The sequence below is a fragment of the Eriocheir sinensis genome, chromosome 6 (assembly GCF_024679095.1).
Source record: "Eriocheir sinensis breed Jianghai 21 chromosome 6, ASM2467909v1, whole genome shotgun sequence".
Taxonomy (NCBI): domain Eukaryota; kingdom Metazoa; phylum Arthropoda; class Malacostraca; order Decapoda; family Varunidae; genus Eriocheir; species Eriocheir sinensis.
The window spans coordinates 4,570,905-4,586,818 of NC_066514.1; the positions used below are offsets into that span (position 1 = coordinate 4,570,905).

General features: G+C 47.1%; 1 protein-coding gene across 4 annotated transcripts in view; it reads right to left on the bottom strand.

Annotated features, from left to right (window-relative positions):
- Positions 1 to 775: 775 nt before the first annotated feature.
- LOC126989020 (regulator of MON1-CCZ1 complex-like) overlaps positions 776 to 15,914 on the bottom strand; it is a 34,566-nt gene continuing 19,427 nt past the window's right edge. Inside the window, exons 10-16 of one of the 4 annotated variants that reach the window (XM_050847523.1) lie at positions 14,725 to 14,742; positions 9,577 to 9,699; positions 8,518 to 8,557; positions 6,009 to 6,187; positions 5,295 to 5,434; positions 3,939 to 4,093; positions 776 to 905 (exon numbers count right to left, since the gene is read on the bottom strand). In XM_050847523.1, the coding sequence (XP_050703480.1) occupies positions 826 to 905; positions 3,939 to 4,093; positions 5,295 to 5,434; positions 6,009 to 6,187; positions 8,518 to 8,557; positions 9,577 to 9,699; positions 14,725 to 14,742 (735 nt within the window). In that variant the 3' untranslated portion in view covers positions 776 to 825. Of the gene's footprint in view, positions 906 to 3,938; positions 4,094 to 5,294; positions 5,435 to 6,008; positions 6,188 to 8,517; positions 8,558 to 9,536; positions 9,700 to 14,724; positions 14,743 to 15,914 lie in introns of all 4 variants that reach the window. The other 3 variants (XM_050847543.1, XM_050847512.1, XM_050847534.1) reach the window with 3 other exon arrangements.

Here is a 15,914-nt window from a genome sequence, read left to right on the forward strand (position 1 = left end):
TCTGTTACACTGAAAATTGAAAGCAAGGAGATGTCAGGTGGTCATTATTGGTCATATCATTAGAGTTTATATGACTGTTGGTGCCTAAATAAACAAGAGCGTAATGTTGTGTTGGAAAAAAGTATGTCGTCGGCAGGTGTGGACATTTTTTCCGCATCAACTGTACTACTACTACTACTACTACTACTACTACTACTACTACCTCCACCATCACCCATCGCTACCAATGCTACCATTACCAGTGCAATTATGGCCAAAACACCCTTTTTCAATACTTTCCAGTCAATGTTTTCAGCAATTTTAATAACTTTTCAAAACTATATTCAGGTACCAACATTTCCCACTGCTTGCCATATTACATCACTGTACTACTGTGAATACTACTACTGTTACTTTACTACTACAGGTAACTCTCGATTTACGCGAGTGTTGTGTCCTTGAAGAGGTCGCGTAAATCAAAAACAATGTAAATCAAACAAGAGGTAGTTTTGTACCTTTATTGCCTACTGTATCACTCTGACTCCTCTCCCTGTCGTGGTTCCTCCTCTGGCTGCCCTTCCTCTCATGGTAGCACAGCAGCAAGGGTGTTGTTGTTGTTGAGTAGCGTGGCAGCGTGGGTACTGTATTGTTGTTCAAGTGGCGCGCGGGAAGAACTGAGCTCAGCTGTGTGGTCATATACGCGCCGTGCAGAGTCCAGTTGCGTGAGACATCTGGTGGCCACTCCATAAAATATCGCATATAAGTGAAAAAAACGCGTAAATCAAACTCGCGTAAATCGAGACTTGCCTGTATTACCGCTACAATGCTACTGCTACTGTACTAAAACTACAACTGTTGATTGCTGTAATCAGGCAACTCCCCAAACAGCTTTTTGAAGTGTTCCACAAAGACCTCACAGTGTTCACCTGAAAAAGGGAAAATATATCAATATAAGTAAAAAAACTTACATGGCTACTATTTCTAACTCCTTCCACCACTTCCTGCTCAACCAACAAAAGAACCGGGGGGTTCATGGTGCAGTGGTTAGCACGCTCGGCTCACAACCGAGAGAGCTCAGGTTCGATTCCTGGGCTGAGTGGAAAAATCTGGGCAGCTTTTCCAATACCCTACGCCCCTGTCCACCCAGCAGTGAATGGGTACCAGGTATTAATCAGGGGTTGTGTCCCTTCTCCTATAATTCCTTCCCCTTCTGTCTCTCTCTGGCATATGACCTCAGATGTTGCACCGACTAAACAAAACTTTCCAACAAGAGAGCATCCTGTATGAGGGAGTGCAGAGAATCGTTTATTTACCTCTCACATACTCACCTTGCCAAACCTCTGCCAGACACAGCTAGCCTCATTCTGTGTCCTTTATTTTCAGGTGCTGCCTATAGTGCTGTAGGCTATCGAGAGGGGTCTCCTAGACAACCGACGCCGCGTTCAGGATGACGCGAGTTCAATCCCCGCCCGGTGCCACCAAGCTGGGATTTTTCAGCCACCGCCGCCGAGTGGCTTAAAACTACCCACATGCTGTCCAGAAGACCACCTATCAACCCAGACTCTAGAGTCTAAGATTAAAGATGAGCTCCGAGAGGATTCTGTGTCCTTTTTTTTTTTTTTCAGGTGCTGTCTATAAAAGTTTCGTTTAGTCGGCGCAACATCCGTGGTCATATGCCGGAGAGAAACAGAAGGGGAAGGAATTATGGGAGATGGGACACAACCCCCGATTAATACCTGGTACCCATTCAATGCTGAGTGGACAGGGCTTAGGGTGCATCGGAAAAAGTCCAGCTTCTATTTTTCCCACTCCGCCTGGGAATGCAAACCCGGCTCTCTAGCTAGAGCCGAAAAGCAACCACTGCACCACAAAGCCCCCCTACTGCACCACGAAGCCCCCCATACTGCCTATAGTGCTGCAGGCTATCTAGAGGGGTCTCCTAGACAACCCCAGCTTATTAGTGGCACAGGAAATTATATTTATAGTGGCTGCCATGATATATGACGTTTGCTTGACTCATGCTGCCCCCAGTGCTCCTTGAAAAATCAATGTGCTTTTGTGGGACTTGAACCGAGGTCCACGGGCTCACCACTTGGCCACCACTTCCCTCACTACTCATCACTAACCAACTAGGTCATTCAAAATCAATCTCACATCTAGACCTGCTTAGGGGAGTGTCATTTAAGGAGTATTTGTGTATTTGGACATGAGAGAGAGAGAGAGAGAGAGAGAGAGAGAGAGAGAGAGAGAGAGAGAGAGAGAGAGATGTACTTAGTAATAGAATGACAATGAAGTCTTAGCCAGATGGTGGAAAATTCTGAAGAGTCAAGGTCGTGGGCATGAGAGCAAGTGATGTCGTTGCGCACGTAGGCGCAACATCCAGCTTTGGATTGAAATTTAGGATAGAGATAGTAGGAGGGAACAGAGTAGAGATTGCTGTCAGTAGCCTCAGAAACCTGTTTCGGTGAGGAAGAGCAGGTGAGGTTTAGAGGAGGAGAGATGGTGCTGCACAGAATGGAAATTGGAACTAAGACCGAAAATGTTGCAGAAATTGATAAGGAGGAGGTTTGAGGAGTTATCAAGACACCTCTCAAGTCAGCAGCCAGAAGGGGAGTCCTGCAAAAAATGCAACCTGGCATGACCCCAATCTATGACAAAAGACGACACTGTGCGGGTTAACCTTCAGACAGCCAAATACAGAACAAATGGCCTTCCGTATGTTAAGGAAAGGGTGGCAAGTTGGCAACCATACTCTCAGTCCACGTTGTAAACTCGTAGAGATAATATCCGTGCACTCATGTCCGATTGCATTTGTGGTTTGGTGTGCGATCTTTGTGTTTTCAGCAGCACATCATCATGTTTTGTTTTGTACAGTAAATACAAAACATTATTTTTACGTGTCTGAAGTTCACCTCCATGCATGAGTGTAACATGACTAGCGTCATTACTTGTACATTACTTTAAAAATAAAATGTTGACTTATTTCAGTTTTCATTTTGATTAATATTCACGAGAGGGTAGCCTCCTCTGGCGAAGTTAGTACTTACAATATAGATTATTTTTAAGTCCCTGGAGTGCAGTGACAAGTGACTTCTGGAAAACAGAAGGGGGTCGAGGGGGGCAAAGCCCCATATATGAAGTATATTTTGTGTCCATACAACACACTGCCATATTGCTTTTCCATCACAAATGGAAGGGGGCTCGAGAGGGGCAAAGCCCCCACATTAGGTAGGTTACGTAACGTTAGGTTTGGTTAGTTAATATTTATTTGGCAGGCAGTGTGGGGCAGCGGAAATATGCAACGCAGGACAGGATATGGCAGTGGTGGCTGTCCAGCCGGTGTTGCGAGAAATACCTCCTTGCAGAAATAAGTAGCTCTGCTGTTCAATCAATCATTCAGTGATTCCCGGAGAAAAATACTTCCTCCATAACAAACAACATCATATTTTGTCCAGAAATAAGCAGTTAGCATCTCAAAAATTAGAAGGCTACCCTCTCGTGAATAATTCCCTTCATTTTATTTAGATTGAAATAAAAATATTCCGAAATCCAAAAAAAAAACGAAATCCACAACAACTTCGGTCCCAGGGATTTTGGACAAGGGATTCTCAACCTGTACTACTAATAATGTGAAGGAAAAGAAGAAAAATGAAGAAAAAAGAAAAGATCTTATCCCTTGACTGCAGATTTCCTACAAGTAGACCTCAACAAACTACAAGAATGGAACAAAAACTGGCACTACAATCCAATGAAGAAAAATGTTGAATCCTGTACCTTGGAAATTGATATCCAGTACACCAATACCACATGGGAAACACTCCACTATCCACCACAGAGGTAGAGAAAGACCTGAGACTATATTATGTTACCAGGCTACCAGTGAAAGCCAAATCGTGCCAATCGCAGCGGACGGGTTAAAGAACAGTAGAAGTCCCAACAATAACAACAGTAACACGCACCTCTAGCAAAAGCAGCATTGCCCCTGAGCCTAGTGTTCCTGAGGCTGAAGAAGGTGAAGGTGGAGTAGAACACTTGGTCGTCTCCGCTGGCCATCGCTGCCTCCAAAAATTTACGCGCTGAAACTGACTCCACTAGACCCACGCTGCGTGCATACCTGAAGAATGTCATAAAAACTTGAACATATCTCTACCGCCATTCCCTCCCTTTCCATCCATTTTTGCTCTCCTCCCACCCTACCTTCTATTTCAACCTTCCTTTTCCACTTTCTCTTTTTCAGAGCCCATCAATTGTGGCTTCACCATGAAAGCAGCCGACGGGACATGTAGCATGCACGGACAATTTGTTAGTGTAGCAATATCGGGGCTTAATAGTAGCAGCGACGACAATTTGTGGCTTTACTGTAGCAGCGACGGCCAAATGTTTTTTTACAGTGAAGAAAGTTAACGGTTAAATTTTAAGCTTTACCATAGCAGCTTAATGAATACGTACAATTTGTTGATTAATCCCCCAAATTCATAATATGACATTAAATGCTTTGGAGTGATTTTTCTCATTTTCGCTAGGGGATCTATTGACTGGTAGCAGTGGGGACCATGTTTCTTAATGGTCCCTCTAAGCGAGAAAAATGAGAAAAAATCACCCCTCACACAAACCATTTCATTATATATATCAAAGCATTTGTGATCAGATTATGTATCATCTATTTTGGGGGGTTTATATCATGGCACAAATTTATCCCGTCGCTGCTACACTGTAAAGCCACAAATTTGGCCCGTCACTACTACACGGTAAAGCCACAAATTTGGCCCATCGCTGCTACACTGTAAAGCCACAAATCTGGCCTGTCGCTGCTACACGGTAAAGCTACAAATGTGGTCCGTCGCTGCTACACGGTAAAGCCACAAATTTGGCCCGTCGCTGCTACACGGTAAAGCCACAAATTTGGCCCGTCGCTGCTACCAGGTTAAGAAACATGATCCCCGCTGCTACCGGGTTAAATTCATCTTCTCTCCTGATTACCTTCTCTATTCTTCTCTCATCTTTGTCACCCTTGTTCCCTTTCTCCTTCCCTTTCACCATTCCTCTTGTCTTTAACCCACTTTCCTTTCCTCCCTAAACCTTTCATCCTCTCCCCTGCAATGCCTCCCCTCCTCTCACCTTCCTCCTCACAGTATATTCCTCCCTCTCACCTTCTTCCCCTTCCTCCTTCCCTCTCACTTCTCTTTCTATTCCTCCTTCAGTCTCATTCCCTCTTCCCTTCTTTCCTTTCACTCTTTTCCTTTCTCTTCTTTCTAACACTCTTTTCCTATCCTCCTTTCCTCTCATCCTCTTTTCCTCCCTCCCTCCTTACTTACCTGAGGGCGGGGGTCACTTGGTGCTGTGAAAGCAAGACCTCAATGATCTCATCGTGTGCTGTGTTGAGTCTACACAGCATGTCCAGACTCAGCTGCTGCCCTGCTGAATACCTCCCCACCAGGGACAGCAGTAAACAGGCCTGGGAGAGAGATGGGAATGTCACAAGTAAAAGAAATACTCAAAGGTTACAAAATTGTCTAGTGGGTTCTTGCCCTCCAGTCTCAAAGGCCACTTGCAGCTTTGTGTATATCACCAATTTCACTAAAAAAATACAGTCAAGCCTTGGTGGTTTATGAGTTTGATTCATTCCAGAATTTTGCTTGCACACCAAAACACTCGTAAACCAAAACGAATTTCCCCATTGAAATTAGTAAATCCCATTAACCCAGTAGCAGCGACAGGCCAAATCTGTGGCTTTACCGTGTAGCAGTGACAGGCCAAATTTGTGCCATGATATAAACCCCCAAAAATAGATGATACATAAACTGATCACAAATGCTTTGATATATATTATGAAATGGTTTGTGTGAGGGATGATTTTTTCTCATTTTTCTCGCTTAGAGGGACCATTAAGAAACATGATCCCCGCTGCTACTGGGTTAACATCTTATTGTATACACTCCTTCCCATTCACCTGCCAAACTATTTTTATGGTAAATAAGACAAACCAAGAGATGAACATTCAACTATAACCCCATTATCCCGGCACATACCAGGGGCTTGGAGTCAGCCAGGACATGGTATTGCAGGAGCTGATGGAGCTGGTAGAAGTGCTGGGTGCGGACCAGGGCAGTAATTACTAGTTCATACAGAAAGTGTTGTACTGTCACCCCTACCGCCCCCAGGGACCGGACGTACTCCACCACCACACCCACCACCGCACGCACCGACACTGTGGGGGAGGAGTGGAAGCTATAGGTGGAGGAGAGGTTTGGGGGGTTATTGAGCACAGGATAAAACTGCTAGTGTAGTATATCGTCACCCTCGTAAAATAATCGCCTGTCATTTTTCATCGATTTCCAGGTTTTTGTTTACATCGATTTTTCAACATGTGACGCCCATTATTGTATACAGTCACCTCACTGCTCATGGGTCTCACCCATCGCGGTTTCAAGGTTCATGGTCAACTAATTAGACTTCCGCTTATACGCTGCTCCCCAGTTTTCGTGTTGGATGCTTTGACGCTAAATAGTAAGGCAGTGTGGAGGGTGGGAGGCAGTGAGGAGGGGGGATGGGAGAGAGGAGGGTGGAAGGCAGAGAGGAGGGAGGTAGGGAGGCAGAGAGGAGGGGGAAGGAGAGAGGAGGAGGCGGGCAATGGACGCATATGTGTCACACTAGCACTTTTTCCGCCGATTAATGCCATTTCCTGATTTTTCATCGTTCAAGATGAACTTATCGCATGAATTTGTCAGACGATCAGGATCGCTCGCCTGCAAATTTCGCCTTTGTTTACATTTCCAAGACCAAGACCGAGACTTTCCAAGGTGGCTTCAACCTGTCTCAAACGCCTCCTGCAGTGACAGCCTTCCTCATCCTGGTGTCACTTGGCAATAAGAGGTGTCACTAACTCCAGAAGTCTGTGGTACTGGCTCTTGTCCAACCTGATCCAATTCTTCAGAGTCTCATGATCCTCTAAACTCAGCTCTTTAACAGCCTGTGGTACACTTTCTTCTTTCGGACGAGCCAACCATGAGCACATCCATGCACGCTTTTTGGCTTGTTTAGCTCGTCTAAGTCTCACAATACACAGTATTAGGTTCAGAGCAGCGTATTTTGCCGCAGCGTGACTCCATGTTTGTTTACATTCCCATGGTCTGTGCCGACGGAAAGTTTCAGACGAAACACCGCTTGTGTGTGACAGGTCACAGCCAAGATATCGATTTCGATTTTCAGAAAAAGAACGATGAAAGTTAACGGAAAGTGCTAGTGTGACACCTTTAGTTGCTCCTGAGTGACGCCACGTTCACGACCGCCACACTGCAGTGTTGCCAGATTGGGCTACTTATCGCAAATTGGGCTACTTTTGGGAACAAAAAACATGTTTTATATGACGTCAGAGGTGACTTCAAATGCATATTTTCCCATAGGGTTATAGTCCCGCTGTCATGGGTTTCATCGCGCGAGAAGTCCGGGAACGAAATACCCGCGAACGGCGGGGGATGACTGTACTTGCCTTCGTCATTCAGGGTTTGAGGCTGGTATTACAAAACACTTTTGCTTCTCACATCAGCTATTTCTAAAGGTCAAAGAAGGGGGTCAATCGGGTTCTAATGAGTGCGTTTTTATGCTCACGGTACAGAAGAAGGGTCAAACTACCACCAGGGTCATAAAACCACCACAAGAAATGCCCACAACTCCTACGAAAGCCTTGTCAAATAAGTGTTCTAAGGCTGCGAAATGTCTTTTAACACGACCCTGAGTGTTCTAGAATTGGCCTTTTCGTTTCTGCCTAAATCTTCAGACAAATGAGATGATGACAGTTCTTTTCTGATTTCCCGTAAAGTAGAAAATAATGACTACGGTGGTCTGTTTACGAAGGTGACGATATATTCTTGTTTCTGCAATGTGTGTGTGACCTGTTTGCCATTCACGTCATTCAGTCACCCATCCAGCAATGACACCCACTAATTCATACATCCGTTAACTAAACCACCATATCCGTACAGCCACTACACTGCCCCGTCCAATAACAAGATGTGATATGGAGGAGGAAGAGGAGGAGGTGGAGGAAGAGGAGTAGGGGGGGAGGGGAGGAGGTTTAAAGAAGGGTGAGTGTTTGATACAGCCACTACACCGCCCCTTCCAATAACAACCACTCTCCCATAATCATCCGTCATTTCATCCAATTAGTCACTCTCAAACCTACTTCCCCACTCCAGCACACACACACACACACACACACACACACACAAACACTTCCAGACATTCCTAAACACACATATCCACAGACACATTCATTCAAACATTCATTTTAGCACACACTCAAAATTTACATACCGTATTTCCCGTGATATAAGTTCCACGTGTCTTATATGGCAGGAAATACAGTATCTACAAACATCCACATCAACAAACCAATCCACATGCCTGTATATAGTAGTTGTAATTATATCAGTGTATTATTATTATTATTATTATTATTATTATTATTATTAGGAATGCATGTACGTATAGTGGAAAATACCCACTTCAGATGACATTCTCACAATTCCGCCCACTAACCTTTTCTATCTGCCACAGTCCCCTTGCCTTCCTTCTCCACCTTCTCCGCCTCCTCCATGCCTTCCTCCCTCCTCTCTCCCTCCCCCCCTCCTCTCTGCCTCCTTCCCTCCTCTCTGCCTCCCTCCCTCCCTCCTCTCTGCCTTCCTCCCTCCTCTCTGCCTCCCTCCCTCCCTCCTCTCTGCCTCCCTCCCTCCCTCCTCTCTGCCTTCCTCCCTCCTCTCTCCCTTCCCCCCTCCTCTCTGCCTCCCTCCCTCCCTCCTTTCTGCCTTCCTCCCTCCTCTCCCTCTCTGCCTTCCTCCCTCCTCTCCTCTCTCCCTCCCCCTCCCTCTCTGCCTCCTCCCACCTCCCTCCCTCCCTCTCTGCCCTCCCTCCTCCCTCCTCTCCTGCCTTCCTCCCTCCCTCCTCCCTCCTCTGCCCTCCCTCCTCCCTCCTCTCTGCCTTCCTCCCTCCTCTCTCCTTCCTCCTCTGCCTCCCTCCCTCCTCCTCTCTGCCCTCTGCCTCCTTCCCTCCTCGCTGCCTCCCTCCCTCCCTCCTCTCTGCCTCCCTCCCTCCTCTCCTGCCTCCCTCCTCTCTCCTCTGCCCTCCCTCCCTCCTCCTCTGCCTTCCTCCCTCCTCTCTCCTTCCCCCTCCTCTCTGCCTCCCTCCCTCCCTCCTTTCTGCCTTCCTCCCTCCTCTCTCCCTTCCCCCCTCCTCTCCCCTCCCTCCCCCCTCCTCTCTGCCTCCCTCCCTCCCTCCTCTGCCTTCCTCCCTCCTCTCTCCTTCCCCCTCCCTCTGCCTCCCTCCCTCCCTCCTCTCTCTGCCTTCCTCCCTCCTCTCTCCCTTCCCCCTCCTCTGCCTCCCTCCCTCCTCTCTGCCCTTCCTATTTAGCTCTAATGGCGCTGACAGATACGCGGGGGGGTCACAATTAGTTGACCGCGAATACGCGAAACCGCGATGGGTGAGACCGTGAACGGCGGGGGGTGACTGTATAGTGGAAAATACCCACTTCAGATGACATTCTCACAATTCCGCCCACTAACCTTTTCTATCCGCCACAGTCCCCTTGCCTTCCTTCTCCACCTTCTCCGCCTCCTCCATGAGTGGGGCAAGGACGGCACTGTACATGTCCGGCTGCTCCACCACCACCACCCGTCGCTCAACCCCTCCACTGGCCTGCCCGGAGAAGCTCACACTCTCTCCCATCTTGTTGTAGAGGATGGCCGAGGAGCAGGAAGGTGAAAGAGAAAAAATGCTAAATGATTATATATACACCTGGTATTCGATCTATGTGAGTTCGAAATATGCGAATTCGCTCATATGCGACTAACCTAAATGTGCCAAGTATTCGTTTTAGGCCAGAAAAATTTGGTATTATGCGAGTATCGGCGCTGGTGTGACTGGTTGGTGAGGTATGGTGACACACTAGAGGGCGTCGGGTGCAAATGTTTTCCCGCACTTTCCTCGCCTATAATGAACCTTTTCCTCCCTCTGATCCTAAAGTTTTTGTTTGTTTACAATGTATTTTCATATTATGTTTTACAGTTTATCTGTACTAATGGGCTTTATCGTTGCTTGAGTGCTTTATTATTGTGAAACGGTGCCGGAATAAATAGTTAGAGGGTTCGAAAATGAGGCGTGGAACATAACCCCCTATAGTTAATGGGATGATAGGTTCGATATATGCGAATTCACATTATGCGAGCTTTTTGCAGAACGTATCCCTCGCATATAACGAATACCTGATGTACTTGACCCTTGATTTCCCAGATCTAATATTTCCTGAACAATATGGGGTCCAGCGATTGCCTGACACGTGCCTGGTCAAGTCCAGGAATCAAAATAGGAGTCTGGGGTTCTGCTACGTCCAGTGGTTGCCAGACATGACACTATAAACACTTGCCTGCGCCATGACGGGCTGGGGCCAAACACCATCCAGGCCCCTCAAACAAGCCTACCGGAGCTATAGACATGAAAAAAAAAAAAGTCCAGCCATATGTCAGTTTCAACCCCCAGCAAGTGTCTGTAACATCTGCTAGGTGACCGGGTGCATGTTGAACATATCATTTATTGTTGTCTTGTGCTATTACATGTGCCCATACTGTGACTGTATACAGGTAACTTTCGATTTACGCGAGTTTGGTTTACCTGTTTTTGAAATAATGCGGGGTCCAAAATCAAAATAATTGTTTAATTTACACGTTTTTTTCACTTATACGCGATATTTTATGGAGTGGCCACCAGATGACGCCACAGCCACACAGCTGAGCTCAGTTCTTCCCGCGCGCCACTTGAACAACAATACAGTACCCACGCTGCCACGCTACTCAACAACAACAACAACACCCTCGCTGCTGTGCTACCACGAGGGGAAGGGCAGCCAGAGGAGGAACCACGAGAGGGAGAGGAGTCAGAGTGATACAGTAGGCAATAAAGGTACAAACCTACCTCTTGTTTGATTTACATTGTTTTTGATTTACGCGACCTCTTCAAGGACACAATACTCGCGTAAATCGAGTTACCTGTACATCAATATTTGCTTGTTGGTCTGGTGGGCTGCACCCCTACAATAGCATCTGGCCATCACCATCACTGATTACAGCTGTCAATATCACCTTGATAGCAAGTGGCTTTACACAGGCACTCCAAGGTTCATATAGTGTAGTTATTATACTAAATATGACTTGGGTAGGCGGTGGCTGAGTGGTAGCGTGCTGGGCCCACATTCACAACGTGATGGACGACGCGAGTTTGAATCCCCACGTTACCACCTGGGATTTTTCAGTCACCGCCGAGTGGCTTAAAACTACCCACATGCTGTCCTGAAGACCACCCATCAACCCGGACTCTAGAGGAAACCGTCCAAGTGAATCAAGAAGGAGTTCCGGGGGGCAGAATGAGCCAAGAGAAGATGGCGCCACTATAAACACTTGCCTGTGCCATGACGGGCTGGGGCCGACTACCATCCAGGCCCCTGAAGTAAGCCTACCAGCGCAATAGGCATAGACGTAAAAAAAAAAATAATAATAAATTAAAAAAAAAAAAGGTCACCTAAGTGTCTGAGCCGTAGCAGTCAAGAGAACATAATAAATTTCCCAATAAAAGCATAAAGATCTTCCACATAACAGTCAAACCTCACCATTTGCGCACATCTGGGCGGTCTGAAGGTACGCAAATGGCGAATGTGTAAATGGTGAGGTTTTACTGCAATCAGAGAAACCTAACAACCTTATTTTCCCACAACCAAGCACAGTCTTGTACCACTTCCGGATCTACGTGCAAGAAATCAGCCTTCAAACTGCACATTCCTCAAGGCCCTCCACCACAAAGGCAGGAATCGGGGGAGTCCAGCCACAACATTATCTCTTGAGGAAACACAGAGAGATTGAAAAGGAAGGAGAGGATGCTAACCCACGTCATAAAGAAAAGAGTTAAAATAAGGAATATCTAAACCCTCCAAGTAACGGTAACAACCAGTACTCTTTAGTCCATCTCGATTTACGTGAGTATTGTGTCCTTGAAGAGGTCGCGTAAATCAAAAACAATGTAAATCAAACAAGAGGTAGGTTTCTATCGAAAAATAAATATTCACTTCATTTAGTGGAGAGAGAGAGAGAGAGAGAGAGAGAGAGAGAGAGAATATCCATATCACCGAGATATCCACTCAGGCACTCAGTCTCAGCCTCACTCGTGTGAGGAAGAAATGAGGGACACCATGAGCGACTGGCTAGTATTAGTACCGGTACCGAGCAGTCTGGTACCAGTACCGTACTGTATAGCTGGTACCGTTAGTACTGGTACCTGCGCACCCCTATTGTTGAGTAGTGTATAAGTGAAAAAAACGTGTAAATAAAAAAAAAATTTGGATTTTGGACCCCGCGTTATTTAAAAACGCGTAAACCAAACTCACGTAAATCGAGAGTTACCTGTATAGCTGACACTGGGATGAGTGACTTTTACATGAGAGAGAGAGAGAGAGAGAGAGAGAGAGAGAGAGAGAGAGAGAGAGAGAGAGAGAGAGAGAGAGAGAGAGAGAGAGAGAGAGAGAGAGAGAGAGAGAGAGAGAGAGAGAGAGAGAGAGAGAGAGAAATTACAGTCCACAAGAAAAATTCGAGGTCTGAGCCCAGAGAGAGAGAGAGAGAGAAATTGCAGTCCACAAGAAAAATTCGAGGTCTGAGCCCAGAGAGAGAGAGAGAGAGAAATTGCAGTCCACAAGAAAAATTCGAGGTCTGAGCCCAGAGAGAGAGAGAGAGAGAAATTGCAGTCCACAAGAAAAATTTGAGGTCCGAGCCCAGCAACTACAGGCCCATTTCCTTGTTTTCTGTGGTGGGCAGGGTGCTGGAGCATGTGGTGGCTGGAGTCATCGGTCAGCACCTGAGTGAAAGCCATCTCCTCTCAGACAGACAGTTTGGTTTCAGGCCTGGCGTGGACCTCCTCCTCCTCTCCTCCACGGACTGGCAAGATTTTTTTTTATTTATTTATTTATTTATTTAATTTTTTTTTTACGTCTATGCTTATAGTGCCGGTAGGCTTGCTTGAGGGGCCTGGATGGTATTCGGCCCCAGTCCGTCATAGTGCAGGCAAGTGTTTATAGTGGTGCCATCTTCTCTTGGCTCATGCTGCCCCCCAGAACTCCTTGATTCACTTGAACGGTTTCCTCAAGAGTCCGGGTTGATGGGTGGTCTTCAGGACAGCATGTGGGTAGTTTTAAGCCACTCGGCGGTGACTGAAAAATCGCAGGTGGTGGCGTGGGGATTCGAACTCGCGTCATCCATCACGTGGTGAATGTGGGCCCAGCACGCTACCACTCAGCCACCGCCTACCCTATATGCACTGGATGAAGGCCTGGACACACTCGTGGTAGCCCTGGATATTGCTGGAGCTTTTGACAGGGTTTGGCACACGGGACTCATTGAAAAGCTTCGTGGCAAGAGTGTCCAGGGTGCCCTCCTGATGCTGCTCAAGGATTACCTCCAGGGGAGGACCCTTCAGGTGGTGACCAATGGGCAGTCATCAAGGCCTTCACCAGTGCAAGCCTTGGTTCCACAGGGTTCCATGCTCGGCCCAATCCTGTGGAACATATACATCAACGACCTCCTCCGGCAGCTATCGGCAGTGTCAGCCTACGCCGATGACTGCACACTCTCCCGCTCCTACTGCCGCCACGACATCCAGCGCGCCGTCGGAGAGATCAACAGGCAGCTCAGCCTGGTGGAGCAGTGGGGAGAGGAGTGGCAGGTCACCCTCGCTCCGGAGAAGACACAGGCCATGATCATCTCACGGTCCCCAGACGCTGCTCGAGCAGTCTCCGGCCAGCTGCATCTTGGAGGCAAGAGTCTGTCCATCAGGACCACATTAAGGTCTTGGGAGTGTCTGTGGACCAAAGCCTGCGCTTCGATGCAGTGCAGTGATGAGCACTGCGTCTGGTGGAGGCCAGCAAGCACCTGGAGGAGTCGTCTGCCACCATGACGTCACTGGAACACCGCCGGGACATCTCAGCACTGGTGGTGTGCCACAAGGTCCAGGTGCAGGGGGTTCCCCACCTCAGCACCTTGAGGCTTCCTCCACGCGCTGCCCAGAGGTTCACCCGGACTGCACTCTCCAGTGACCAGCTTGTGGAGGTGCCTTGACCCCACTCGAGGCAGCACCAGTGCACCTATACAGCCAGGACCACACGCCTGTGGAACATGTTCACGGCAGCCACTCCTCAAGTGGAGAGCATGAACACGCAGCAGGTGAAGCTGGCCGCTCACAGGTGGCGTGAGGGACACCCAAGTGCGCTAGTGTTACAAATCTAAAGTGACAAACTGACACTAATACAAATTGTTTTACATGTTTTCCATTTTTGTATTTTGTATTTTGTATTTGTATGTTTGTTTGTGTGTGCAACAGTCAACAATTAATTCTGTCCCATACTCAGGCTCTTCAAATAGTTACTATATCTAAAAAGTGTAAATTTGAGCCTCTTTTTGTACAGTAATATTAATGTTTAAATAAGAGAGAGAGAGAGAGAGAGAGAGAGAGAGAGAGAGAGAGAGAGAGAGAGAGAGAGAGAGAGAGAGAGAGAGAGAGAGAGAGAGAGAGAGAGAGAGAGAGAGAGAGAGAGAGAGAGAGAGAGAGAGAGAGAGAGAGAGAGAGAGAGAGAATAATAAGCTAGTTACCATGCTACTAAGCCTCAAACAGAAGCAACCACTAACACCAAGCTTTTAAAAAATTATATAAAACACTCACCAGTGACAAACCCGACTTCTGAGGCGGATAGGTGTGTGAAAAGAGGAGGAGGAGGAGGAGGAGGAGAGGGAGAAAGAAGGAGAAGGAGGAGGAGGAGGAGGAGAAGGAGGAGGAGAAGGAGGAAGAGGAGGATGAGGAGAAGGAGGATGAGGAGGAGAAGGAGGAGGAGGAGAAGAAGGAGAAGGAGGAGGAGGAGGAGGAGAAGCAGGAAGAGGAGAAGGAGAAGGAGGAGGAGGAGAAGCAGGAAGAGGAGAAGGAGAAGGAGAAGAAGGAAGAGGAGGAGGAGAAGGAGGAGGAGAAGGAGAAGGAGGAGGAAAAAGGAGGAGGAAAAAGGAAAAAAGCAATTATTCACACAAAAAAACAAGCAAAACAAAGGTGCATCATTTTAGAGATATATCTTCAGGCACAGAAACATTATATACAAAAAGTTTCTTAATCTATGTAAAAAATATTCGCCTGACGTAAAAAATTGCTTCTAGGTTTGTGCTCTGGTTATTTGCGCTACGAACACATCCTGAGACAAGCATCGAACTTTGAGGTAGAGGGCAGAAGAGCACCAGGAAGGCCAAGGAAGACGTGGAGGAAGGTGGTGGAGGAAGATATGAGGAGGCAGAACATCACAGAACAGCAACAGTGGAGGAGGCTCATGTCTCGTCCAAAGCCACCATAGGGAATACATGGACGTTAAATGATGATGATGATGATGCTATAAGTTAAAAATATCGGAGAAGTACAGAAGGGGCAGCGGACTTTGAAGGAAGGGAGGTAGCAAACTCCTATGGGGAACTTGAATACTTTAACCTGGTAGCTGCGGGGATCTTGTTTTAATCGGTTAGACGGTCAGTTGTAAGTAGCGACGGGTTATTTCTGGAGTTTTTCAGTAGACGGTTACTTGTATGCTTCAGTAAGGTTTTCAGTTTAGGTAGCGACGGGTTGCTAGTTGGCATAGCGACGGGTTAAATTTGTGGTTACGGGTAGCGACGGGTTACCAGGTTTTACCGGCAGACGTTAAATTGTGGTTTTATCAGTAGCGACGATCAAATTTTGGCTTGTTGGCAGCGACGGGTTAAATTTCAGGCTTTGTGGTTTTTGTCAGCGACGGGTTCACTAGGTTTTACCAGTAGTGATGGGCCAATTTGTGGCTTTACTGCAGTAGACGGCCAATTTGTGGTAGTCAGATGTAAATTTGT